General features: G+C 45.6%; 6 protein-coding genes across 6 annotated transcripts; 2 read left to right on the top strand and 4 right to left on the bottom strand.

The window, feature by feature from the left end:
• Positions 1 to 250: 250 nt before the first annotated feature.
• On the top strand, positions 251 to 9,730 carry I203_101717 (uncharacterized protein; the record flags this gene model as incomplete). The annotated part of the gene is made up of 29 exons (XM_065516937.1): positions 251 to 619; positions 713 to 964; positions 1,029 to 2,096; positions 2,177 to 2,767; positions 2,834 to 2,885; positions 2,944 to 3,381; positions 3,460 to 3,571; positions 3,634 to 3,875; positions 3,932 to 4,021; positions 4,084 to 4,623; positions 4,704 to 4,966; positions 5,035 to 5,373; positions 5,442 to 5,476; positions 5,537 to 5,677; positions 5,734 to 6,133; positions 6,203 to 6,236; positions 6,298 to 6,463; positions 6,524 to 6,809; positions 6,873 to 6,921; positions 6,978 to 7,158; positions 7,218 to 7,308; positions 7,371 to 7,508; positions 7,574 to 8,176; positions 8,242 to 8,478; positions 8,532 to 8,636; positions 8,710 to 9,080; positions 9,139 to 9,293; positions 9,352 to 9,394; positions 9,460 to 9,730. 29 exons carry the CDS (start codon positions 251 to 253, stop codon positions 9,728 to 9,730), a joined length of 7,662 nt encoding a protein of 2,553 aa, XP_065373755.1.
• Positions 9,731 to 9,932: 202 nt separating this feature from the next.
• I203_101716 (uncharacterized protein) lies at positions 9,933 to 10,526 on the bottom strand (the record flags this gene model as incomplete). Its single annotated transcript, XM_019150530.1, has 3 exons — positions 9,933 to 10,088; positions 10,154 to 10,342; positions 10,422 to 10,526. 3 exons carry the CDS (start codon positions 10,524 to 10,526, stop codon positions 9,933 to 9,935), a joined length of 450 nt encoding a protein of 149 aa, XP_019000123.1.
• A 491-nt stretch (positions 10,527 to 11,017) lies between these two features.
• I203_101715 (uncharacterized protein) lies at positions 11,018 to 12,651 on the bottom strand (the record flags this gene model as incomplete). Its single annotated transcript, XM_019150529.1, has 9 exons — positions 11,018 to 11,235; positions 11,307 to 11,359; positions 11,415 to 11,517; positions 11,595 to 11,693; positions 11,769 to 11,849; positions 11,964 to 12,116; positions 12,189 to 12,254; positions 12,342 to 12,444; positions 12,601 to 12,651. The coding sequence occupies 9 exons, from the start codon at positions 12,649 to 12,651 to the stop codon at positions 11,018 to 11,020; spliced, it is 927 nt and encodes a 308-aa protein (XP_019000122.1).
• Positions 12,652 to 13,357: 706 nt separating this feature from the next.
• I203_101714 (plasma-membrane proton-efflux P-type ATPase) lies at positions 13,358 to 16,741 on the bottom strand (the record flags this gene model as incomplete). Its single annotated transcript, XM_019150528.1, has 6 exons — positions 13,358 to 15,641; positions 15,708 to 16,064; positions 16,120 to 16,292; positions 16,381 to 16,475; positions 16,575 to 16,615; positions 16,695 to 16,741. The coding sequence occupies 6 exons, from the start codon at positions 16,739 to 16,741 to the stop codon at positions 13,358 to 13,360; spliced, it is 2,997 nt and encodes a 998-aa protein (XP_019000121.1).
• Positions 16,742 to 22,038: 5,297 nt separating this feature from the next.
• Positions 22,039 to 24,582, top strand: I203_101713 (uncharacterized protein; the record flags this gene model as incomplete). The annotated part of the gene is made up of 7 exons (XM_065516936.1): positions 22,039 to 22,144; positions 22,203 to 22,310; positions 22,373 to 22,809; positions 22,887 to 23,041; positions 23,104 to 23,697; positions 23,767 to 23,906; positions 24,008 to 24,582. 7 exons carry the CDS (start codon positions 22,039 to 22,041, stop codon positions 24,580 to 24,582), a joined length of 2,115 nt encoding a protein of 704 aa, XP_065373754.1.
• Positions 24,583 to 24,916: 334 nt separating this feature from the next.
• I203_101712 (uncharacterized protein) lies at positions 24,917 to 25,910 on the bottom strand (the record flags this gene model as incomplete). Its single annotated transcript, XM_019150526.1, has 4 exons — positions 24,917 to 24,968; positions 25,139 to 25,256; positions 25,587 to 25,602; positions 25,773 to 25,910. The coding sequence occupies 4 exons, from the start codon at positions 25,908 to 25,910 to the stop codon at positions 24,917 to 24,919; spliced, it is 324 nt and encodes a 107-aa protein (XP_019000119.1).
• Positions 25,911 to 25,978: the final 68 nt, after the last annotated feature.

Below are 25,978 nucleotides of genomic sequence, written 5' to 3'. Positions count from 1 at the left end.
GATGAGATGGATTAACGTAGCAAGTCAATTACCGGGTCACGTCCACCTGCTAAGGATAAGATCCACACCCAGATACCGTACAACATATTAATATACACCATACTCGTATATCCCAGGCTAATCAATCTCGAATCCCATAATCCCTACTACATCTTCTACTGTCCAATCCTAGCTCACGGTCTACCTAAAAACAAAAAGAGGTACCTGCCTTGTACCTCCCCTCCTCCCATTTCCTCTCTGGTCGAACGACATGTTCAAGCTATTCAAGGATCTAACCCGAGCACCAGAATCACTCACCCCACCTCCTTCCACGCCTGCCGCCTCCTCGACTCCCGTACCGTACGCTACAAGATCCAGATCAAACACCAGGGCACGAAGCAAATCACCCGCTCCGGCTGGAGTGGGTAGATCTAAATCACCTGCTCCTCCCGGTGGACCATCAGCTCATGGACATGACCATGCTGGCGACAGCGGTTGGTCGATAGGAACCGAGCTGGCACGAAAAGATGAGGAGAGCGAAGACGAAGATGAGACTGATCCAGATGCGATCAAAGTTGTTGAACATCTAAGGGATATAAGGGGTCTGGAAGATGGGTCGGACGTCATGCGATACGTCGAAGTAAGTCCGTTCATCCTTCCTTGCAAAATGAGAAACTGTTTGAATACTCAATGGGGAGGACGGGTCTGTCAGCTGATCAGCTGCTATGTACAGACTTTCTCCCAACTCCTATCGATACCTTGTCATTTTATCTCTCGGAGAGCTTTCCGTCGTCATACTGGATTCCGAACATTGCTCCTCTCCCTCAGCGAAGGTCTAGCCTGGACTTCTAAGGAAGACTCGAAAGCTGCGTTGAACGAGGAAGCATGGCAAGTACGTGAAATACAGCGGATGGAGGGTGTCAGATTAGCTTTCGAGGTGCTGGCTTGGTCATTGGGGGATAGACAAGGTGAACTACATTTCGAGGTAAGCATGGTATTTCCCTTTTATAAAAGCTGTAACACAAACCAAGCTGACTATCTAAACCCAGAAACTCGGCGGATATATGTTACTGTTACCCAGTCTATCCAAACTCTCACCTCCCTCTGAATCTCCAAACTCACAGATAATAGCACTTCTTTTCGCTCATATCTGCAACAACAACTATTCGATCCTATCTCTCTTCCAGTCACCTCCCACCACCTCGACTTCCAACTCAGATCAATCTATTTCATCCATCATCTCACAACGTCTGGGTGACCTGAATATCCGTCCATCGACGAGTGGAGCGTTGAAATTGCTTTGGGCATACATTCGAAGGGAGGATGAAAAAGATAAAGGTAAACGGCGTCAATCCGATACACAAAGTTCTTTCGAAGGCGAAGAAGGCAGTGATCAACAGCGTCTGATCGAAATTACATTCCAAGTCATACTTGTTGCAGCTTCAGCATCAACTCTGAATTTGTTTGCCATTGTTACGCAATTACCTCAATTATCTGAATTTTTGGTCGTACGATTGTATGGTATACCTGAAAAGAGAACATATGAAGTTACCTTCCCGGCTAGAGACGATTGGATACAAGCAGCGTCTTCTCCTGAGGAGGAACAGATAGAAGAATGGAAACCTCCTTCCGACAGCCTACGGAAGATCTATTTAGCCTTGTTCAGGAGATTGTTAGAAGCTGGAGTTACCCAGACGCTAGTTTGGAGGTTATTCGGTTTGGTCAAAACAACTTCGCCTGTCGTCGTCGTCGAACAAGAAGATCCAGAAAATAGCGGAAGTGGTAACGGTAATGGCGAAGACGAAAATGGAGTGAAAATAGCTTCCCCTTCAGATATCTCTCCTCCTTCAGGACCAGTCACTTCTCCCGGACCTATACTGGATACACCGAAGATGCAACTGAAGGGCAAACCACACCTGCATATCGATGTCGATAGATTACCGCCTGATGAAGAGAGATTACATTTAGAAGTCCTGGATCTACTGAAACATGCGATGAAATCTCGCTGGCCTGATGTTTTCGTGTTCAAAGGTGGAAATGGAGATACTCTCGGAGGGTTGCAGCTGAAAGAGACTGGTAGAACTTGGATGGGAGGACAGAAAGGGTTCAACTTTTCTGTAAGTTCCCTTCCAATCGTCTCTACAACTTCCACTCGCCGAGTTCAGCTGACGTCAACTCATCCTGATCATTCTCGTAGTGTTGGCTGCATATAACTAAACTGAATCAACCCCTAACGCTATTCCACATGTCACAGAAGAGTTCCAAACAACCTTTATTCCAGATACGCATACTTGAAAGCTCCCAGATAGGAATAACGACTTCTGCACATTCACATGAAACTTCTTCTTCTCAACCATCCACTCCCTTGTCCGAGACTGCTCCACCTTCGCCGAGTGAAGGAGAGATGATCTGCGGAGCGAATGACGCCTTGATACCGCATTTCCAATGGGTTCATTTCTCCGTGGGGTGTAGGAAACCGAAAGGAGCGGATTTAGGTGAGATCAGGATTTTCGTCAATGGTATGAGAGTGGGGGCTATGAGAATGCCCTTCCCCGTGCCTTCTGTCGTCATGTCAACGCAACCTCCTCAGTTAGGTGTAAGAAGTGGAATACCGGCGGATGCTATTCGGATAGCGATTGGGAGAGAGTACAGACCTGAAGAAGAGGAAGTGAAACCTAAAACATCAGGTTCGGTCGGAAGAGAAGAGGAAAATGAATGGATGCTTGGTAGAACCCTTCTATTGGAGGAAGCTGTCCCAGAGGATCTAGTCAGGCTGATGCATCATCTTGTGAGTGGTTTTCTTGCACTCATCAACCGGATGATCAGGTGACTAAATGAGAACGGACGATATTAGGGTCCGAGATACACTGGTAATTTACAAGAACCACTTGGAAAGTTCTTGACGTGTGAGTGGGATCTCATTCACGATTGGTTGTGAAGATGGTAGCTAATATGTGTTTACAGACGAAGGAGCAACTTCGATCAATATCTACCTTAGCAATCTCGCTAGGGTAGGAAACGATAAGAAGATTTTCACCCATTCTTCCAATTCAATCCTCGTTCGAGCTATACGGAGTGGACGAGCTATACCGGAAGATATCATTATCCTTTCGCTCGCGGCGAGAGATTACGATCTCACCCTTGGAGCATGTATCAACGCTGCTATCCCACATCCCCTTCGCGCGAAACAAGTTCGTCATGGTATTGCTCGATTGGTTGGAAATATCAGTCCGTTTTCCGCTACGAGTTTGGACGAAAGTACTACTGCGGTCGGGGGAGGCTTGGTACTGCTGAAATTGGTTGATCTCAGTCGTACGAAAGAGGAATTGATTACTACGCTAGGAATGTTCAGGGATATGATCAAAGATAGCTGGTCAGCTAGTGAGGAGATGGAAAGGATACGTGAGCCGAAATGCAGCTGTCATGTTTGGGGATATCTTATGGTCATGCTGATGCTGAAAATGTTTGTGCTTGTGGTAGATGGATTTGACCTTCTTGCAGCTATTCTAAGACCCAAGATGTCGCAGTTGTTCGATGAGCAATGTGCGAAGATCCTGCTTTCGATGCTGGGGATCAACATGGATAAACCCGCGTAAGTGCATCTCAAGCCTGTCAGGTCATCCAACAAATCCGACTGACTGAGCCTCGCTATAGCACGGCAACAGTACATAATTCTGTGGCTTACAGAGCACTCGGACTGGAGTTCGAGCTTTGGTCCTATGCTTCAGATGACGTGATCCGATTCTATTTGAAACATTTTGAATACCTCTTATCAACTTCGAAACATAAGAGATTCAACGTATTAAGGACTTTTCAAAAATCTGCTATGGTGAAAAAGATGTTATATGCGCTGAGGTCGGGTTTGTTCGATTTAGAGGTTGTACCTGATGTGGTCGGTGAGTTGTGCTAATTGTGGAATATTCGATGAAATAAGCTAAGTCACCTGCTATAGACGCGTTGAAGTTGGCTCTGGAAGCTAGATGGAGTGGTGAAGATGCTATCAAACCTGTATTTTCATACCTGATCTCCTCTTTATGTCAGAGTAAGCTAGCTACAGAAATATTCCCTGTCCCGGTATTATAGAGCTGACTTGCGAATCCTCAGATAACATGTCTTTCAGTCTTAACCCTACGACTGATCCACCTCCCTATCAAGTACCTGCCGCTCTCATAATCAATATGATCGCTTCTTTGTGTGCCGACAAGGCTCGATTGAAAAAGCTGAACAAATCCGTGGCTTTGCATCGGCTGCTGGTCATCTTCATTTCTTCCAACTCATCATATCACGTTGTGATACCGTGTCTCGAAGTCTTGGAAAGGTGTACTTCATCGACAACATCTTCCTCTGCGGATCAGTTTCAAAGGGCTTTTGAGAACGAAGGAGGTTTTGCATTACTTGCTACTACCCTTGCACCCATATGGAGATCCGATATTCAAAATATGGTAATCAGGATGATGTTAGGCGAGGATCGTAAAACAAAGACTTTGCAATCACCTCATATGGCCACTTGTGTACTTGCTGCTTTGGACTCGATGCTTCAACAAGCTGGAGAATCCGAAGATGCGGGATATATACCTTCCTTACAAGGCAGAAGAAGGTCGGTCGCTTCTATTAGGTCAATCAGCTATTTGTCGGCGGTGAACGGTAAGTTCCCTCATCTGCCACTCCTCAATGAAATATTGCTGGGCAAATGAGGCTGATAAGCCAATTGCACGAACTCACAGATAACTCGACCGGCAGCGATGATAATCGATTAGAGGGTTTGCTCAAAGAGGTCACCTCGATATACCGCTGTTCCTCCGGATTCCGCAAACAGTTTACATCGAAGAAGGTCGAAGCTCTCTTACCTAATATAGCAGATTTCGCGGCTGTTTCGGCAGGGTCGACCGGAAAACCAGAAATCATCAGAGGACAGAGAGAAGCTGCAGCTGAGTTGTTGACGGCGCTGGAAGAATCGGCCAAATTACCAGTGGCCTTGGTCAATCAGGTAGGTGAACGCAATTGATAAAACCGACGCATCCCTCGAAATGCTAATGCTACTGCTGTTTGTACTAGATCAAACTCCTTATTGAGCAGCTTTCCACTCAGCCTTCCTCACCTAAAGCTACAACTTCATCACCATTCATAATGTCTCCTACATCGCCTAGAATAGGTGGATCGTCTTCATATTTTGGACAATCATTCTCTGGTAGATTCGGTTCTTCCCCTGTTAGTACGCCTGGTATAGGTGGTGGTCCATCCAGAAGAAGGCCGTCGATGGATATGCCTGGATTTACAAAGTCCAGATCGATCATGGAACAACGAGTACCCCTGAAAAGAGTCATTACGGGAGAATCGATATTGGAAGGTGGCAAAGATAAGAATGCCGCTTGGAAGATGATCATTATACAAACCGTGAGTGTTACATGCATAAGCAGCTCAAGGTGTCAGGACTGGGCTCAACGTCAAAATGAATCCAATAGGACTCGCAAAGCCATTCTAAGATGACCTTGGAGAGGTAAGGACTTCCCCCAACTGATTGTAAGAGACTGAATGGGCGCTGATTCTGGTCATATAGGAAGGAACATTGGCAGAAGCTCTCGTCGATCAACTGGCCTAGACAAGCAGCGGCACTGCGAGCGGAGAATGGACTATGGCCAGAGAAGGAAGACAAAGTTTGTTGGCGTCTGGATGGGAGTGAGGGACCTCTTCGTATGAGGTGAGCCCCTCAGTCTAACGGAAGAATCCAGCAATGGAACCTGACTCCTTCTATAGAGCTCGACTGGAAAGAGTTACCAACCTTCCTGAATCTGGAGCATCGCGCACTCGACATAAGCTGAGAGATGCCATTCCATCTGTCGATGAGCTATCCTCAGCAGTATCGAAAATCAACGTCGCACCATGGGAAGACCCATTTGCGTTGGCTTTAGGAGAATCGGCACCTATAGCAGAAGAAGAACCGCTCTTACTTCCACCTACCACATCCGGAGGGGCCGCTACGCCTTCGGCGACAGGTGGGACTGGAAATGGGGCAGGCTCGAACCAGGCTCCGAGTGTAGCTTCGGATGACAATGGAGAGATTGAGAGTTACCTGGAAGTGGAAGATGATAAGAATGATAAGATGAGGAGAATTGCTAGGACTCTACAAGCTGGTGATGTTGTAGAGGAGGCCCACGTGAGTGTCATCTTGAACTGAAACACCTAGCAAGTGGTATTTGAACTGATATGTGAATCGATGATGTAGAATATCGTTCGAATAGTCGGGGTCGATGCTTGTCGTAAGTCTTGTGCTGCATTTGGATTTGCAACTTAGCTGATTGGGTGGTGATTTGTGTCTAGCCGGATTACTGATTCTTGGAAAGAAAAATTTGTATTTGGTCGATGGACTTGTGCAAACTGCTGATGGCGAGGTAATTGACGCGAAAGATGCTCAGAAAGATGTCTTATCTATTCCATCGGGAACTTTAGCAGGTTTAGATGCAGGTGATCAGCAAAGTCATAGATGGTAAGTCACACCACTTCCTCAACCTCTCGATCTCGGAGCTCATGATGTCCGTGCGTATAGGTCATACAATGAAATTGTGGAAAATAATAAACGAGCTTTCCTTTTCAGAGATGTAGCTTTAGAGCTGTATTTCTCGGACAAACGAAACTTCCTGATCGTCTTTCAAGATAAGAAAGAACGTCAAGCTGTCGTCCAGAAGATTGGGTCTAAGAATGATCACAGAGATGCGATCTCTCGGTCGGTCATCGGTAATTTCGTAGTGGACACTGTTGCCAAAGCTATGGATAGATCCGAACAGCAATTGGAAGCTTTGACGAGGAAATGGCAAAATAGGGAAATAAGCAATGTGAGCAGTATTGTATCCTTTATACATGTCATTGCATCGTGAGCTGATGTGGTCCAAAACTAGTTCGCATATTTGCAATTACTCAATCAATATGCCAACCGAACTCCGAATGGTGAGGTCCGCTTTATTGTCTTCCTTGTTATAATTGCTGATCTAAGTTTTTCTCAGATGTCACCCAATACCCCGTTTTCCCTTGGGTTCTGGCAGATTACACGTCAGAAATACTTGACTTGCACTCAGATAGCAGTTTTAGAGATTTCAAATGGCCCATGGGAGCGTTGACTCCAGCCAGAAGGGAAGATGCGGTAGAAAGATATAGTGCGACCGAAGGAGTCGGCGAGAAACCTTTGTAAGCTGTTTTGTCGTTATCCGTCATCGGTAAGCCAAACTCATCTTGTGTACGAATAGCCATTACGGTACTCATTATACTTCTTCGATGATTGTCTGCGGGTTCATGATTCGTCTGTCACCATTTACCGAAATTTTCCTGGCTTTACAGGTAAGCTTTTGAATCCATGATCTTGCAAGTGATGGATTTCAGCTAAATGTCCCGTCAACCAGGGTGGTAATTTCGATCTGGCCGATCGTCTATTCTCGAGTATACCACGAGCTTGGGAATCCGCTTCGGCAGATAATAGGGGAGATGTAAGGGAGCTCATCCCAGAGTTTTATTACACTCCGGCGTTCTTACGGAATCTGGTGAGCTTAACTCGCACCAAATGTCTTAAAAAGCCTATCAAAAGCTTACATTCTGCTGGGCACAGAATCACCATGACTTTGGTAGGAAACAGACTTCCGGAGACCAAGTGGATGACGTCGTACTACCGCCATGGGCATTGGGCGATCCCATGTTATTCATACACAAACACCGAGAAGCGTTGGAGTCCGACTACGCCTCACGATATCTCTCTTACTGGATAGACTTGACGTTTGGGTACAAGCAACGTGATTCATCCGCCTTGAACTGCTTCCACCCTTTATCATACAGAGGAGCGATCGACTTGGAGAATATAGAGGACGAAGGTGAAAAAGCAGCATCGACCGCTATAATTCATAATTTCGGTCAAACGCCTTTACAGATTTTCAAACAACCTCATCCTCATCGATATGTAGGTGGGAAATCCAGTTTACCCCTCTCGGTCAGATTCGGCGTAGCAGAACATTGGCAATTGCTTTTCAGAAGTATATTGCCCATATCAGAAGCTTCAGTTCCGATAGATGATATCGTACCTCCATATGGGGTGGACACCAAACCCAAGTCCACTCAGAAATTTCGATTGGTTGTTCCTGGACATCCTCATTTATCATTACAGTATGGTTTCACTGATGGTTCCATCAGGATTTATTACCAGGAATCACAGATCAAAGTAAGTAGCTGATTGGAGACGATCGTTCCAGGATGGGCCAGCTGACCAGCCATTGGTCATTCCAGCTCATCCACTTGGTGGAAGGTATATACGTCGTCGACGCGATATTCGCCTCTCCCTCTCTGCTCATCACGGTATCCGGTCATGGGGTTTTGACTGCTTGGAGGTTGAATATCAAATCAGGTGGATATCGACGGGGAGATGCGACCTTACAAAGAGAAGCTACGCTCAGAGGCCACGTTGGCAAAATCACATGCTTGGCAGCGAACACCTCATGGAGTTTGCTTGTGAGCGGATCGGAGGTGAGTGAATCGCTATGGCTTCCTGTGATTATATTGCTGAGTGTGCTGTGTAGAATGGCAATGCAATGGTATGGGATACGAATAGACTACGATATACCCGAACGTTACAGGCGGGCATGAAAGAGCCTATCAAGTATTGTGCAATCAACGAAGCTGATGTGAGTGCAAGAAGCCTTGCATGTGTCATCAGGCCATAAACGCAAGCATAATCGCTAATGTATGTTCTGATAGGGTCAAATCGCTCTGGCTTCAGCTCGTCACCTTTGTCTGTTCTCACTGAACGGTCATCCGATTGCATCAACGACAATCGAAGAGGGATCTTCGGGAGCATCCGATAAATCCTCTACGTACTCTGAGACAGATGATCGAATCGAATTTACAGGTGGAATATCATTCTTGAATCGAGAATTCCTGAATGGCGGAGTACTTTTCGTGATAGGCGTAGGAGCAAAGGTAGTTCTGTATCGATGTATTCCAGGTCAAAAAGATCCAATGGCCTCAGATGAAGAATTGGTCAGACCTTGGACTTTGGTAGAACAAGGCAAGGTCTCAAGGTCCGATGATCACCTAGGTGCGGATTGCTGTATGGTGAAATTCATGGGGTATGTGTACACCATCACACATCGAAATGTTCCCGTACTGACTATGGTATTGTTGTAGGGAAACACTGTACGCTGCGTTCGAGCCTTCTGACGAAAAGTCGAAATACAGCTTATATCAATGGTCATTACCTGATGGACCGGCTAGACATGTTTCGGAGAACGTATCACATCATTGCATGGCACAAGGTTGTGCGAGACATTTCGGTTTGTTGGGTGAGTCACCTTGGCCCGATATTACTGGGAGAAGAACTGACCATCATTCTGTTTGCAGAGCCTAAGAGACATTGTGGAGGATGTGGAGGAGCGTTCTGCGGGTATGTCCATCTATTTGCATTCTCGCTCGTTTTTATGGTTGACTGACGGATCGGATTCAATATAGTACCCACGCATTACATGTCGAAACGTTTACTATGAGATATTGCGATACCTGTCGGATCCAATTATCCATAGCTTCCGCGCAAGGTATTCTGAGGTCAGGTAGAGGCACACTTGCTCCTCCCTCCAGAGCCGTCTCGAGGAGGAATTCCCTGACTGGGGGACATTCGAGAAGACCCTCGGCTGAGATAAAAGCTGCGGGTGTGGTAAGTACGAGTCAGTCTGCTTCGAGAAGAGGATCGGCGGATAAAACCGCTGGAACAGGGAATGTATAAGGATTTTTGCTGTTATCTCGAAGGATGTTGTGTTTGTGTTTGCTATGGGAAAGGAAAAAAAGTTGTACCATTTTGCTTGTTTATGAATGTTGTGTGCGCAAAGCCATAATTGATGCATTACTTAACATGTTTGTGCACTACAACTACTACCACAGTCACATATCCCGATTGACCGCGATGATGCAATCCTCCACTCCAGACCTTAGATTATGAATTGTTTATGGTGAGTAGCTAGATCTATCGAAGTGGTGGGATTAGGTCTCAGATGGAAAGTCTGTTTACCAGCTTTGGTCAATTCCCACTCTTGATCAATTACATCTGATGGTTGTATTGTGGATGAAGAAAATTTAGTGAATTTCTATAAGAAATTGCATTCAATATCAGATTAGCTTGATCGTCACTCGGAAATACAGGTAAACTCACATTCTGCTTCGAATTTAGTAATAGGTATAATGTATTTTGTAAAATCGTATCTTGACTTGCCCTCGTATCGTCATTATCGTTCTGTATTGGATGCTGATGCTGTTGCTGAGAATGTACCATACTTCTTAAACTGGGTAAGAGTAATAATGATTGATCGGTGGACCAGAAATGTCGTATAGTAGGTTGCATCTACCACCAAACCAATATTACCTGCATTAGACATGAAATTGAAGATCGGCAGATGTTTAGCTATTCGCGTTTCACTCACCTTCAACTCGGTGGCTCGAGCGACGAATCCTGCGAATATCGCTTGACAGCCTGATACCCATCTATCGTGAGGGCTGGTCTTACTGGGGAAAGAGGTGAAGGTCATATCTGTAGTCTTGTCGCTGTTGGAACGAATTCAGGTAGGATATTTCATGTATTATGGTAAATTAGTGTATTAGTCAGTGGACGAAATCAAATGTACATTTGATGTATACTCATTGATATGGACCGTCAGACAACTTTGACTGCACTTTGTCTGGTGAGAGATCGAGATCGACATATACAGATCAGGGAGTTAGTCAACAAAGGATTCGATGAAAGGAGAAAGAGTAGGTATCAAAAGTCATATGTATATTGTCAGTCAACTTCTTTTCCATGCTAATTCTTCACCAATGTGTACATCTTCGCTGAACCCACTTGAGCTTGGCTCGACGGGATCAGGTTTGTACATGAAACTCACATTCATGTTAATTCGAGCCAGACAAAATACGTTACTACAATATATCATCTTCAATCTCCACTCTCTGACTATTGATAAAAATTTTCTTCGCATACGGCTCATTTCTTTATGTCATTGCATTTCGTCTTCCGGTTCGGTCAAGGAGCAGTAGCATCGAAGACTGTTTTATTGCCTGAACCCGGAACAGCTGCTGGTGCAGTAGGAGGGACAGCAGAAGTTGGGTGGACACCAGATGAGGCAGCTGGGGGAGCAGTCGGATAACCCGTCGAAGGACTAGGTACAGGGAGTGATTCGCCTCCTTGACCTGGGACGTACGCCTCAGCAGGGAGTCCAGATTCGTCGAGACCCTCTGCGGCTGCGACAGACAATATCGTCAGCTTGGATGATCTGAAATATTTCAGGCTTGTTATAACAACAAAGACTTACCCTCAATGATATCATACATCTCGCCAGCAATTTCAGGTGCAGGTACTCTTCCACTGAACCCGAATGTCAGCTTGCTGAATACGCGGTCTTGAAACATAGCTGACTCACGTCAAGATATCTGTCGACGAAATGGTACTCCCGTAGAAATCTCTATTTGCGTCTTTCCTTTCTACTAGGATTGTTCCGTCTAACGTCAATCCTGCGAATAGTCCTATGATCATGCAGGAAAGTCAGTTCTGCGAGTCCGACATCCACGAAGAAGATTGCAGTGTCCTATATATGACTCACCCTTGGATCTACTATAGCTGAACATGGGAGCTGGATTAGCCAAGGAAGCTGATACTTGACCTCCAGTACCGATAGGTCCAGCAGCAGCCGATATTCCACCTGAAACCCGATTCTGGTTAGCTTTGCCTTCATCTGAACCCATGAGGTGGAGACATAGAAGTGAGAGGAGCTCACCTCCTACAGTAACATTACCACCTCTTGAGAACGCTTTGACGGCTTCATCGGAATTTAGCACGATGACCACTTCTGTCATATCTGTGTGTTATTCAGTTATCATAAATTAGCAAAACGCCCGCTCTCATATAGGTCAGCTGAGGTAGTTTGGGCAGGGCCAGGGGTGGAAGTATATGAAAGGGCTTCTTGACTCACCTGCACCAATCTGCAATCCCCATCCCACGCCTGCCGTGGCGATACAACTCGGTGCACTCCAACTTCCATCAGGTAGACGAGCGATGACCAAGCCTGACCCTGCTTTACCTGAGAATACGAAACCCGCCTTGAGGATGGTGAACACCGCGAGACCTAACAGGTAATCAGAAGGATATCAGTATGACCAGGATGATATTGGTCAGACCATAGGTACTATTGACTTACCTTTGGCTTTCTGTAGTACTGCTTTGGGTATTGAATTCAAAGCTGTTCGAGGAGCTGTAGGGTCGGCTACATCCCAACCAAGCAATATCATCGTTAGAATACGATTCCTCACAAGATAAGACAGTGGATGTGGTATTGTGTTGGATGACTTACCGAGAAAACTCTTGAGTATCTTAGCAGCTTTCTGCGATTCACCAGGAAGAGAGAAAGACTGCATCAGATTGGAACCACCCGATACAGCTCTTGTTTGTCCGTCCTATGCACAAAGCAGTTCATGAGCGTGAGCCAGATACGAACGGAATGGTCGTCATCAGTTCCAGGTGTCAGATCAAAAGAGCATAAACAGATCTGACTGTCTTATCCCTGTAATCGGAGTGTACGAGATCAAGCGGAGTGGAGTATAATCACACACCTTGAGAGCAGCTTGGGCTTTCCCTAGAAATCCACTGAATTTGCCTTGCATCGTGCTTCGCTCAGATGCGCTTTGCTACAGGTGAGAGCGATGAGAGAGACGATCCACGTTGTAGATGATGAGAGATGTACAATGCGAAATGATTAGAAAGGGATGATCAGAAATGGTAGGTCAAGTGTGTCACAACACTCGTTACGTCTTACATCACCATTGTCGGCTAACAACGTCATCACTGCTACCATACCACTCACTCCCTTTCTCACGCTTTCATGTCGGTTCAATTCATCATGCATGCTCAGTCATTCGTGCTCCATGCTATCATGCAACTGCACAACCAAGCTAATCCGATCAAATCTGCATTTCGAAATGTTTTTTATATAGATAGATATATTGCTATGCGAGAGAAAAGAACAGAAAAAAGCTACTGACGACAGATAACGGGAACAGAAGTTCAAGGTATATATCAGGATAGATATATATATCGAAATTAAGGAATAAACAGATATTAACGAGTATACGGATATAGCTCGGAATATACGGGGGGAAGGGGGTAGGTTTAAAGATAAAACGCGAGGATTGAGGAGGACGTAGGAGAAGATGCGATTTATATTAACGTATATCGTAATAAAGGATGTTGTTTTAGGTATTCGGATGATGAGTGATTCACCTAGACTGCTACAGTGTAAGAGGAGAAGAGGGAGAAGAATATGCAAGTCTGGCTACAAGAGGTGGGCATGTCAAACTAGACTTGTACTGCTTATGCGGCAGGTCTAGAGTGAGCTCTGGTAAGAGCAGCACCAGATTGTTGAGCTTGGATGGAAGAGAATCGTTGAAGCTCGTTCTGAGACATGGAGATCTTGGCACCACCTCTGAGTCTGTTGGCAGCTCGGGACAAGAAAGAGGTTCGGTTGGAGTACAAAGATTCGTGTCTTGAGGCAGTTCGTTGGAGTCTCTCACCGTTCTCGTCAACAGTGGCAATGGCAGCCTTTCTGGCCTTTCGTCTTTGGAGAGCAGCGATGATGGTCTTCTTCATGAGGAACTTGACGGCATCGAGAGGGAAGTACCAAACAATGTTCCATACCCAGACGATACCGATCCAACCACCAGAGATAGATCGTACGTTGGTGAAACCCCAATCACCGAAGGCGGCAATGATGGAAGAGATCAATTGAGCGAGACAGAAGGCAAGCATAAGGGCAACCGAAGGTCTTTCAGTCCATGAAGGTCCGTGAGATCGAGTAACGAAGATAAGAGCTTGAGAGATGATGGCAACTTGGAGGTAGATAACCATGTGTCCTTCAGGGTCATTGGTGTCCTTTATGGGGTTGACACCGAATTTGTCCTCGAAGAAGGTGGTAGAGTGCATGGTGGCGAAGAGAGCGATGGTGGAAGCAGAAAGGTAGAAACCGTAACCTATACCGTAGGCGAACACTTCGGCAAGATCCCAAGAGTCTGGGGTGGTAGATGGAAGTACTCGGTCAAGGGAGAGGGTCATGATGGTACCATCGTTGAGAACGGCAATGATAAGAACCATGAAAGATGGGAAATCGAATTGCCAGATGAAAGCCATGATAGCGAAACAGACGACGATACGGATGGTGACGGCACAAGCATAGATGGCATAGTTTCTCATTCTCTGGAAGATGACTCGAGAACCGTAGATGGCGTGGACAATGGTAGAAAGACCGGGTTCGGTAAGCACGATATCGGCAGCACCTCGAGCAGCATCGGTAGCACCTTCAACAGCAATACCGACGTTGGCTCTTGAAAGGGCGGGAGCATCGTTGGCACCATCACCAGTCATAGCACACAAGTGACCAAGGGCTTGGATTCTCTTGACAATCTCGAATTTGTGTTCGGGGAAAACACCAGCGAAGCCATCGGCATCCATGATCATTTCATCGAGGTTAGCGTGTTTACCACCAGCTTCAGGTCCATCCTTGAGCACTTTAGCGGGGTACATGTGGTCACCAAGACCAAGTCGTCGACCAGTTTCCTTGGCAATGGCGAGTTGATCACCGGTAACCATCTTGACTTTAACACCAAGGGCCATGGCATCATCGATGGTTTGTTTGGTGTCGGATCTAGGAGGGTCGAAGATAGAAAGAAGACCAACGAGTTCGAAACCGGATCCTTGGCCATCGGCGGCATCACCAACAACATCTTCGTAAGCGACAGCAAGAGCTCGGAGACCTCGTCGGGCGAATTCTTCGACATCAGCTTCGAGCTGGTCTTCGAGTTCAGAGGTCTTGTTTCGGGAACAGAGTTCAATGATGATACCAGTCATACCCTTGGTGGCTCTCTTGAGTTTACCACCGTCTCGGTTGTCTCGGTAGGTGATTTCGGTTCTCTTGTCAACAGGGTTGAAGGGCTTGAAGTCGAGGAGTTCGATACCTTCTCTGGCTTGTTTGGGGTCGGGGAGGGTACCAACGACACAACCGTCGATAGCATCTTGGTTTTCAGTTCGAGAAGCGTAGGCAGCAAGGAGACAGACACCTTCAACGTCCCATTGGGAGTAACACTTGACGTTCTCCTTGTCAATGGTGAGCTTGTTGGTGGTAAGAGTACCGGTCTTGTCGGAACAGAGGATGGTCACACCAGCAAGTTCCTCAATGGCAGTGATTCGGGTTACGATAGCCTTGTGTTTGGCAAGTTGTTGAGCACCGACAGCGAGGGTAACGGACAATACAGTAGGCATAGCAATGGGGATACCACCAATGAGCAATACAAGGATGTTATTAAGACCCCTTCGGTAGGTGTAGTGGAATCGAGGGTAAAGGATAACGATTTCGAGGACGACGAAGATACCAATGGAAACGAGACAGAAAGAACCGATTCGAGCCAAAACCATTTGCAAGTGGCCGACCTGGTCATTATCTTGACCGACAAGGGTAGCGGCACGACCGAAGAAGGTGTTGGGACCGGTGGAGATGACAACAGCCTCGACTTCACCTTGTTTACAGGTGGAACCGGAGAAACACTCGTCACCGAGTTTCTTGGAGACAGGAAGAGATTCACCAGTAAGAGCGGCTTGATCCATACTGAGAAACGAGGAGCAAAGTCAGCCGTGATAGCAAAGAGAGTGAAAGCGGAAATGGTGCACTCACGATACATCAATGGCTTCAGTAAGACGACAATCGGCAGGACAGACATCACCGTGCTTGAAGGCGATCATATCACCTGGAACCAAGTCGGCAGATTCGATGTCTCTCCATTTACCATCTCGCTTAACTTTAGCCTTGGGGGCGAGGGAGTCCATAAGAGCCTTGACAGCGTTACCAGCATTTCTTTCTTCGACGAAACCGATAGTAGAGTTGATCAAAAGCAAGAGAACGATACCAACGAAATCTTGCCAATCGGGGGGTTCACCTTCACCGTTGGAAAGAGCGATAGCGACAAGGGCAGCACCTTCCATGACCCATGAGAGAGGGTTCCACATGAAGGAAAGGAATTGGAGGAAAACGCTGCAGGGGACGTCAGCATTGATATCGCAATGGTGTTCATCAATGCTGCACTCACTTCTCCTTCTTCTCTTCAAGCTTGTTAGGACCGAAGATACCGATACGGTCGGTAGCCTCAGCTTCGGTAAGACCACCTTCGTCACATTGAAGAAGTTGGAATACTTCCTCCATGACAACGTGTTCGATATCGACCTTGTCTTTGTCATACAGATCAGTAGCAGTGAATTGGATCTGTAATACATCTTCATCAGCGGAAGAACCAACACAAGGTGGAGAGACAAAGGAAAGGTGGCTGGTCCACCTGGTCAAATCCACTCACAGTGTTCATGTCAACCTTGGCGTGGAGATCCCCATGGGCTTCATGTTCCATTTCCTTGTACTCTCTCTTCTTCTTTTCGGGAGCATCGTCAAGGGCTGCATGATTGATGTATGGGTCAGCGGATTTGTCCTTTAGTTGTTTTTTGCACGTGTGAACGTCGATTCAGGGTGAAGACAGATCAGCTCCACACTTACCGGGTGCATCACCGGCAACTTTGTTCTCGATGGATGACTCCCTAACAAAGCGGAGACAGAAAACAGGTCAGCTGCTTTGCATGCGATTTGTTGGCAGTTGGAGCAAGGGATGGTACTTACTTGACAGGAGCCTCCTCGGTATGTCCAACTTTCTCGTTCGCGGACATATTGAGCGGGTGTATGGGGGTTTATTTGATTGAGCGATCAGGAGGGGGTAAAAGGTGTAATAAAACAGGTAAGAGGGGAGATATATGAAGTGAACTTGCCCCAACTATGTGTGTTTAGTTGTTTTCGGGTGGGCTGTTCGATTTGGGCTGGCTGGTTTCAACGACAAACTTCGCTTTGCCAAGAAGCTAGATCAAAAGGATTTTTTTCAGTTTCTGATATAAGAGGGGGTTGTAAGAGGAGGTTTAAATCAGAATTGATCCTTCTATGGTAGAGTGTTGTGATCACTGCTTTTGAGATTTCGAAGAGGGTGATAAAGATTATCTATTTGATTGTTTATGTCAAAAAGATAAAACGGTGAAAATTGCTTGTGTGTAAGAAAGGGGGGAGGATGAAGAAAAGATTATATCTGTGAGTTTATATATATGTATCGGAGTAGGAGGAAGAAAGGAGAAGATAGATAGAAAGAGAAGAGAAAGAAAGAGAAAGAAAAAAAAGAAAAGGGGGGGAGTTGGTAGTTAAGATACGGGTTTTAATGTGGTAATGTGGTAACCTACCTGGTCAAGTTGTTTGGTCAGATTACTAAAACTAGACCAGAGCTACGGTGATGATTCCTATGTTACTACGGTAGTGATACTAATCAAATCAATTCATCCCAGTGGAAAGGAAAAAAAAATGAGGGGGATGGGGTTCATTTGATTTCGATTTGATTATTTGGATTGGCAAATCCCATCACAAGAAAAGGTCTTCGTCTGCCCTTAGGAGGTTTACATGAGAGTGGCCGTAATCGGACATGTAATTATCAATCTGATTGGATGCATGCGAATCTGCTCATTCGCTCATAGCCTAAAAAAAACAACCATGGCCGCGGAAATCTGAGGGAAGGACGGCATCAAGATCATGCCAGGGTGGTTGAGAAAAGGGAGATTCAGGGTCCAGGGAGTCAGAACCCAGAGAGTTTAGCTAAAAGTAGAAAATAGATTCTATCCAACTAAGCGGTAAATCGCTTGGTGCTTGAACGGATGTGTCTGAAACAGATATCGATGCATGGGGGAAAGGGGAAGGGACGAGTTGGGAGTTGGCTTGAGTAATCTGATTTCAGGGGATAAACTACGTCAGACTAGGATGATAAAGTCCGAGTTTAGCTTATATCGCTCAACGTGTCAACAAGGCAGGACATCCAAAGGTGCTTTATCATTTCTCGGCAACGAAAGCATGCGTAAGGGCATCGCATCGGTTGGAGATGATTCATTTCATCTTCATTGGCAGAATTTCGAATAATCGAATTCTGCTATATGGAGGTCATGAGTTTTCTCAGAATTTTCAAGGCTGAAGTGACACCAATACGGCAGCCATTCAAGGGGTTGTGTGTTTGTTTGCGTTTTTTGTTCATTTCGTTCCCGCTTAGCAGAGGCACCAAATTGAAATCCCCCACCCCCGTGGTAGTGACGGCATCGGCTTGCGATGCATGAGCTTCTTATTTCGGTCATCGTTTGGTTTTTCAAAACGCTTGAGCTTGTGGCTCCATAAGATGATGCATGCATGTAGTGGGGGATATGCAGCTTCGGTATCCAACCACATTGGAAGCATTTGGCGTGATAGTGATGATTCCATGCTAAGAGGAGGAGGATGCACCGCCGGTCACTCTGGGCGATCACTAGGGAGCATTTTAGTGCACATACTATAGCGGAACAGTGGTATAGATAGCTTCCATACATTTGTTTGCGCGGAATTGGTCGCGTCGGCCATCTCTTACCACCAGCTTTGATGTCCACGCCTTCATCTTTGACGAGCAGACAAACAGATTTGCAACCTGCAATGAGATGACAATGACAAGATCTACATAAGCAGATGCACGCATCTAGCCATCAACCCGCGGCCGGTAGTATAACTTCGGTCTTGTGCGAAAAAGCCACTGCGGTCATATTGATGAATTGACAATTACAATTTCGAATTCAGCTGATCGCCGAAACCGAGACCGAAACAAGGGAAAACTGTGATATATCCTCAAGGACGTCTCTCAAAGATCACCTTACCGCAATTGACAACGAACTCCATCTGTCGTGCTCGACTTCTTAGCTTGGTGCATTCCCAAACATAGACGATTAGAATCCACCCTAAATCATGTTATCCTTATATTCATCCGGAACTTCCGGTTTCGTCTCTCAGGATTTCTTATCACATACCTGTCATTTACCTTCCCGTCATCAGGTTTTCTGTTTCCTGGGTTCGCAGTTAGTATCCTTGCTTCCTTCCTTGCTTCCTTTCGGAATTTGGAATGTTTGTTTGGGCCTGGTCGTTATCGCCTAATTCCGATGATGCATGATAGATCTCGCTAAAATCTGCGATAGCTTTTCGACGCATGGCCAAGCAAGGACGGATATTTCGGATTTTCACCAAAGCACCGTTGCCTGTACAGTCCAAACAGCGAAAATTGGTAGATTGCATTTCTTGGCGTTTGACAACTCCGTTTCACTCCTCGCTTGCTCCATGAATGCTCTTAACTGAATTCACCACACCCCCATGAGTGCTCAATTTGCCCCATGAAACGGGGTTGGAGCCACGACGAGTATTACTCAGAACCTCTCAATCTCCGTTTGAAGATGTGATGTGATGCGGTGAGAATGGTACCTTTGAAAAGCCCCTCTCCGAGATAAAGGTCCAAATTTCAAGGAAGCTTCAGACTTTGCAATTTTAGGTCGTACCTAACTGGAGATCGCCAAGACGTACATACTTGTAGTCGTACATCAATCACATCATTCCTTGGAGCGGTTTACTTTCCCACTCCCACCCAGATCTACTCCGAGAGGTAAAGCCACAGCCAAGTCATCTGATCATCTCATCGCCGGTACGTGGTAAATAATGCCACATCAACGTTTACCCAAAATTCTGGGAATTCTCAAAATCCCCGATGTCCATGATGTGGCATTTCCTCCTGAAATGAGGTGGCATAAATAGATTAGTGAGGCTATTTTCGATTACGGACGATAAACAAACAGAAAAACCAACCCTTTGTTGAATCGCCGTCCCTATTCAGGTAAAAGGAGATACTCTAGATTGATTGAATTGTAGCCAAGAATAAATAAACGATGTTCTAACATATTTGAGGGTTGCTCGAATCACACCTGTCGAATACAACGGGATCTTCGGACCGTATCAGGTTTTACTCTCAATTGAAAGAGAACTACCTAGTCACGTAGACGACCGCCGCCGCCGGCAAAGAATTCCGTCTGACTCAAGTCTTATCTTTCGCTGAGCCACGATTAGGAAGCGTTCCGGAAGGCCATCCATGTTGCCTGTGTAATCTTCATTTCGGCCGATACATCATGAAATCCATCGAATCATCTTCCGACGATTACCTGTAGTCTTTCATGCTGAACACGCTAAGATAGGCATTTCGATGCAGAATTTAGGTCCATATTGATAAATGCCTTTTACTCAAGCAGAAGGAATTCAAGGAACCTCTCTGATGGATCGATGTCATGGAGGGATGCAGGAATGATCTGAGCTTTATGTAAAATTGTATCAAGGAGAAACGCTTTGATGACCATTTGGTATGTCTGTGGCTTTTCCGCTGAGGCGTGTGTGATTGGATTCAGAAGCTCGGGTGACCTGTGCTTTGAACTGTTAAATGTGTGAACAGGAACAATCGCCGTATGGTACGAATGATATTGCTCGTAGGTGAAATATCGTGGTTGCTAATTTTATCTTCGATGGATGGCAGATTCCATCTCTGTCGAGGCGAAGAGGTTTATCAGGTGTCTTCGAGAACATGAGCTACAATGGCGCTTGCACTGGGCATAGGGTCCCGTCAATTAGTATACTGTACCAATCACCATGGTAGCTCTAGCCAGTTGACTGCATACAACTACAGCCCGCAATAGCGCGTCATCGTTGCCTTTGAAATTGCTGATGTAGTATGCTGTTATCGGCAGTGAGCGAACTGCGTATATTTGTAGTCGTCAATCTGAAACGATACCGTCCTATGCGGCAGGAAATTCCCATTGACGGGGCCATATGAAGGAAGTCAGCGCTTAGGCAAAGCAGCGTCCCACATGTCGGAAGACGGTCGGGTAAATTGGTGAATTTATGGCTCTCCTCCCCAGATGAGGTTCGTTGGCACTGAGTGCCCATAGCTTCTAGTCCAACAGATAATTGGCCTTGCTGAGATATCTTTTCGTCAGACGATCAATGACTATTGCGATGACTGACATTCGCTTCTGTCATATCTGTGAAATTCGAGTCAAAAGTTCACCTCTACCGACTACCCGTGTTGATAATTGTCCCTTTTACTGTACTGTCCATTCAGTTCTGGTTGACCATGTTGGGATTCTGTCTCATGAGCGGAATGGAGTTCTCTTGATCAAGCTAGCCGTACTGAGTCAAGGCTTTTCCAAGCCTGAGCTGCTCATAGCGATAGCAAATCTTGCGTGAGATCCTATGGGACACTGTCTGGTCGGGTTCCGGAATTGACACCAGATTGTCATGTCGTAAAGAAAAACAGGCTCTAATCGTGACCACTTGCGGCGAAGTCTTCTCACAATGTATGATCAGACCATCAACTGCAAGGTCCACGTTCATCTCGCTGTATATTGTTCCACTTCTTCATCAGAGAGCGATTTGCGTTTGCAAAAGGGAACAAAGGCCGATCGAGCATGTCATTCCCCAGACAGTCCTCCGCATCCTTGGGGGTTTCTGTCCGTAGAAGGTTTTCTTCGCCTTCTGTCCGAACACTCCATGAAGGCGTGGAGTGAACCTTGAACCCTCTTCTGCGCTCGCCAAATAGACGGATCATCTCTGCATCTCTGCATCCCTTCCCTGCTCAACCAGTGTGGCAATCGACGTGATGCCAGCCGGAGCCCCGACTACAACAATAGATTTGGTCCTCCACTTTCTGGTTGACCCCGTGTTTCGTGTTTTCGTGTGTTATTCTGACGAGTAATATTATTAGTATGGTTTCATCCCATACACATGTGATATGTCAGCATCGTCCCATACCCCTTCTCCCCCACTTTCAACAACAAGGATACATCAGCGAGTGGTGTCGACTGAGAGAGATCCCTCACCTTGGTCGTCAAGTGTGGTGCAATAGAATAAAAGGACGATAGTACTTTTATAGCTGTCCCTTGCACACTCCCTTTCCTCCTCCTTCTCCTTAACTTTCCCGACCGATTTATGATAAAGAAATTGAAATCGGCAACAAGTACAAGGATTAGGACATCATCCATCGAGCGAACTTACCTACCAAATCCTCTTAATACGAACCAGCTAGTATCTGATACCGAGGAGAAGAGGAGGAATGACGTCCAGTTCTCGACCTCTGTTGGCCTCCAGCTATACGTTAATAGAGAAAAGAGGAGAGAGGCTGGATGCAGTCAGAAAGGAATTGAACTTGGTTATCAATGGTGAGCCCATGCAAGGACATATTGGGTCACCATTCTTGAAGCTAATTATCATTCTCAGCTTTGCCAACCCAGATACATCCGACAGCACGATCATTGTATCTGGAAGCTATATTGGACGATCTGAGTGATAGAGATGATGCTGCCTGGACTATATGGTCACAGGACGGTAGGTCGATCGTATACCACACGGAGTCTGGACTTGATATACTGATACAATCTCTTCAACAGTATATATACTAGCTTTGACAGCTATAAAATCTCTTGGACGTAATCCCGTAGGATCCGAGACGCTCTTATCCAATGACAACTTCCCAATCCTCCTTCATCATTCTGGTTTACCATTTTCATCTACTTTTTCCCATGTACGGCCCTCGCCCCTACCTTTCTCATCCCCAGCTAGAGAAACCCTCAAAGTCCTTGCCAATCTTCTGGTACTACACGAAGAAGGAAGGAACGTTATGGCTTCATCAGGAGGGGCAAAAGCAATCGCCAGAGCATTAGCCGGTAAAGATGTCGACGGAGAGGAAGTGGTGTATGAAAAGGAAGAAGATCATTTGGAGAGGCTATTTTTATTGGGCAGATTAGGATTTCTGGTGACGATCGAAAGACCAAGAGCGGTAGGTGTCATGGTGGATACAGAGGATATCGTCGAATCTCTCGTCGGGGTGAGTCACGTTCCACGCTCCCAATAGACGCATCAAGTATTCTAGCTGATTCTCTATCAATCTATCCGGGACCTCAGCATTTCACCAATCTTCAGTCGACTCCGGCCAATCATATGGCTTTGGGAGAATTACTGAAAATGACGAACAATATCATCCGTTTCTACCCTTACACGAATAAGAGTATAGGCAACTCATCAGCAGAAATTGAACAGTGGAGTGAAGTATTCGATCCGTAAGTCGTTGTCTTCCATAAGTACCGTCAATCGTACAGCTGACAGGCATAACATAATACAGGCTGCTTTACCCAATACTTTGTCATTTTTACAATATCCCATTCATAGATCTTTCACCTCCCTTATCGCACGCCATCCATGTCCTTCTCTCTATTCCATTTATTACTCGTCTTTTACCTACTTGGCATTCAGTACCTTCTTCGCCTCCCTCACCACTAATATCTAACGCTTCACCTACATCATCGATGAAAAATCTATTGTCCAAGCTATCCAATATGTCAACCAGTCAGAACCACAACAAGAAATCTTCTTCATCTGCTTCGACAACAGGAGAATCGCTCATACCGCCCAATCACCGTAAAACACCTTCACCATCATCTTCCAGAAGAAGCAGCGGATCTACAACTTCGAAAAGACCTACTGTACCTTCTCCTAGTACTTCGGACCCTTCAGCGTTGCCCACGAGGTTACTCAGGACATTAGACCATTTTTTCGATACCTACTTGCCATGGCCTAAGAAGCCTGATGATACCATTCCGCAGGGTCTGGTACCGGACGAAATGCTGCCTCCGCTATTGTTGCTCTTAAATAGAGCAGCAGCGGGTAGTGAGCCCATTAGGGTATACCTGAAGGAAACGCTATTGCCTTCTACTATGTAAGTGTGATTCTCGTTCCATTTGGAAGCCGAAGCCGAATGTTTAGCTTATATGGTACATGGTGGTAGAGATCGATCACCTGAAGGCGGACCATTGGAAAGTAGGAAAGGTACATTAGGGAACATACTGAGACTCATGGGGTGTGCGGGACATACACAGTGTAAGAATACTGCTGGGGAAATGATGTGGGCTATATGTAAAGGTGATGGTGAGTGAATTTCTGACTATTCACTCGTCAAATAGACAATTTTTTCAGATCTGGTCGAGCTGTGTTTGCGTCAGAGTGCTGATAGTGATAATCTGAGATAGCCTCAGATCTGTGTGTCGAAATAGGATACGGTAATGCGGCTGGACTATTATTCCAGAAAGGATTATCCGGACCACCTCCAGCGAAGATCGAGGAAATACCAAATTCCAAAGTCCCGGCTCAAACCGACGATGAATCGCAATCACAACCTCTAAAATCGTCTACTGCAATTAATATTCAGCCTGCTACCCCTACAATACCGGAACATCACACTATAACATCTTCTTCCATCTCGGAACGTAATCCTATAACTTCCTTGTCGAATGACAATTCAAGCAATAAGGAAGTAGATGAAATGACAGAAGAAGAGAAGGAACGTGAGGCTGAGAGGTTATTCGTTTTATTTGATAGATTGGAGAAAAACCCTGTTATATCCATGAATAAGCCTGAGGAACAAGGTGGTGGGAAAATTAGTATGGTGGATATGATGAGAGAGAAATTGAATTCTGGACAGCTCGAAGGATCAAACGATGATGACGATGTACAGAGACGGAGGGAGGAGGAACAGGATAAGAAGGATGAAGAGGAGGCGAAGAAGGAGATTGAAGAATATAAGAAGAGGTTGGGTAGGAACTGAGGTGCCAGTGAAGTGAAGTGGTTCATAGTCATTGTGTTGGTTAGATTTGACAGAAGTTCAGGTCATGGAGATTATTGTATTAATTGATGGAAGAGTTAGTAGATAAGGTATGATAGTTATATTATGAATAATTGATAGTTATGGATATGGACATTTACTATTTACATGCACATGATAAACGAATGCTCAGAATGGGTTATCTTCATCCTTCCGTATTAACAATGGTAATTACACTTCATTCTGGACCTTCTTCTCATCCATCTCCTATCTCTTTGTTGTCGTCCAAACAAGGGAAGCCTTGGAGTATGATCGCTTGTTTGATTGATCGATTTGGTTACTCTTTCATACTTTCATCGGGCACACCTTGTTTCTCTTGGATTGCAGTTCTGCGATCCGCATAAAAAATAGGTTCGTCAGCGATCAAATTCTAACTAAATCGAGCGTGAATGCGATGTGATATTGGATGATAGAATAAGAGACATTTATATGACCCAAGTGGATGAAAAGATCATATCGCACCCTCGAAGTGTGTCTCGAGTGTGTTAAGAATACTCACCTTAACTGTTTCGTAAAATCATCTTCTACATCATCATCATCCCAGTTATCTTCCCATAAGTTATCGTTTGGTCCATCACCCGCTTTCTTCATGGCGTCCAGGACGTTTCCTCCGTAATCTACCAGGGAAAGGAATACGTGTTAGCGAAGGACGTGAACAGTGAGTGGTTGATGTATGAGAATAAAGAGGTGAGCATTCGCTGGCTATGTAGTGGTCGATGCAAAGGAATACAATTTCAAGGCGAAGGAAGAGAGTCGTATTGTTGAGTTAAAATAGGTACGATAATAGCGATATATATTGCCAGGGTGACAAGAGCAACTGAGGAAAAGGGAAATGATAGATAAGATTGATAGGGGAAGTTAGACTGATAAACCAGCCAGACATATGCGAATCATAATAATAGTCTTCGAGAAAGCAGTAAACGATAAAAGTTGAGATAGATACTGACCTGTCGCTGGGAAATCCTACATACGTTCGTACAAAAGGGCAGGGTATCAGCATCGATCTTCCTCGGACGGAATGAGTGATTAATTCTATCCACTATGCAGAATCCCGCGGATACGTTGATGTCCAGTTCCCATCCGTATAGCTGTTGAATATCCATGTGGACACATCCATAAAGAGGCTGACTCACCTCAAATTCATCGTCATCCTCCAAAGCACCCAGCTTGGGTAAGGTCTTCTTCTCCGTCGTAGGGGCAGTACCATTCAATGGACCGGCAGTGGCGTTCTCCTCTTTCTTCTCTGTCGTTTGCTGTTGTTTATCTGACATTGTAATTCACTCTCGTTTTAGGCAAATGATATGTTGATGAACAGATATAGAAGTAAACATATCTTCGA

This window comes from Kwoniella mangroviensis (genome assembly GCF_000507465.2).
Source record: "Kwoniella mangroviensis CBS 8507 chromosome 1 map unlocalized Ctg01, whole genome shotgun sequence".
In the NCBI taxonomy this organism is placed as follows: Eukaryota; Fungi; Basidiomycota; class Tremellomycetes; order Tremellales; family Cryptococcaceae; genus Kwoniella; species Kwoniella mangrovensis.
The sequence above is the reverse complement of the archived record's forward strand: the minus strand, read 5'-3'. Positions and strand labels throughout refer to the sequence as shown.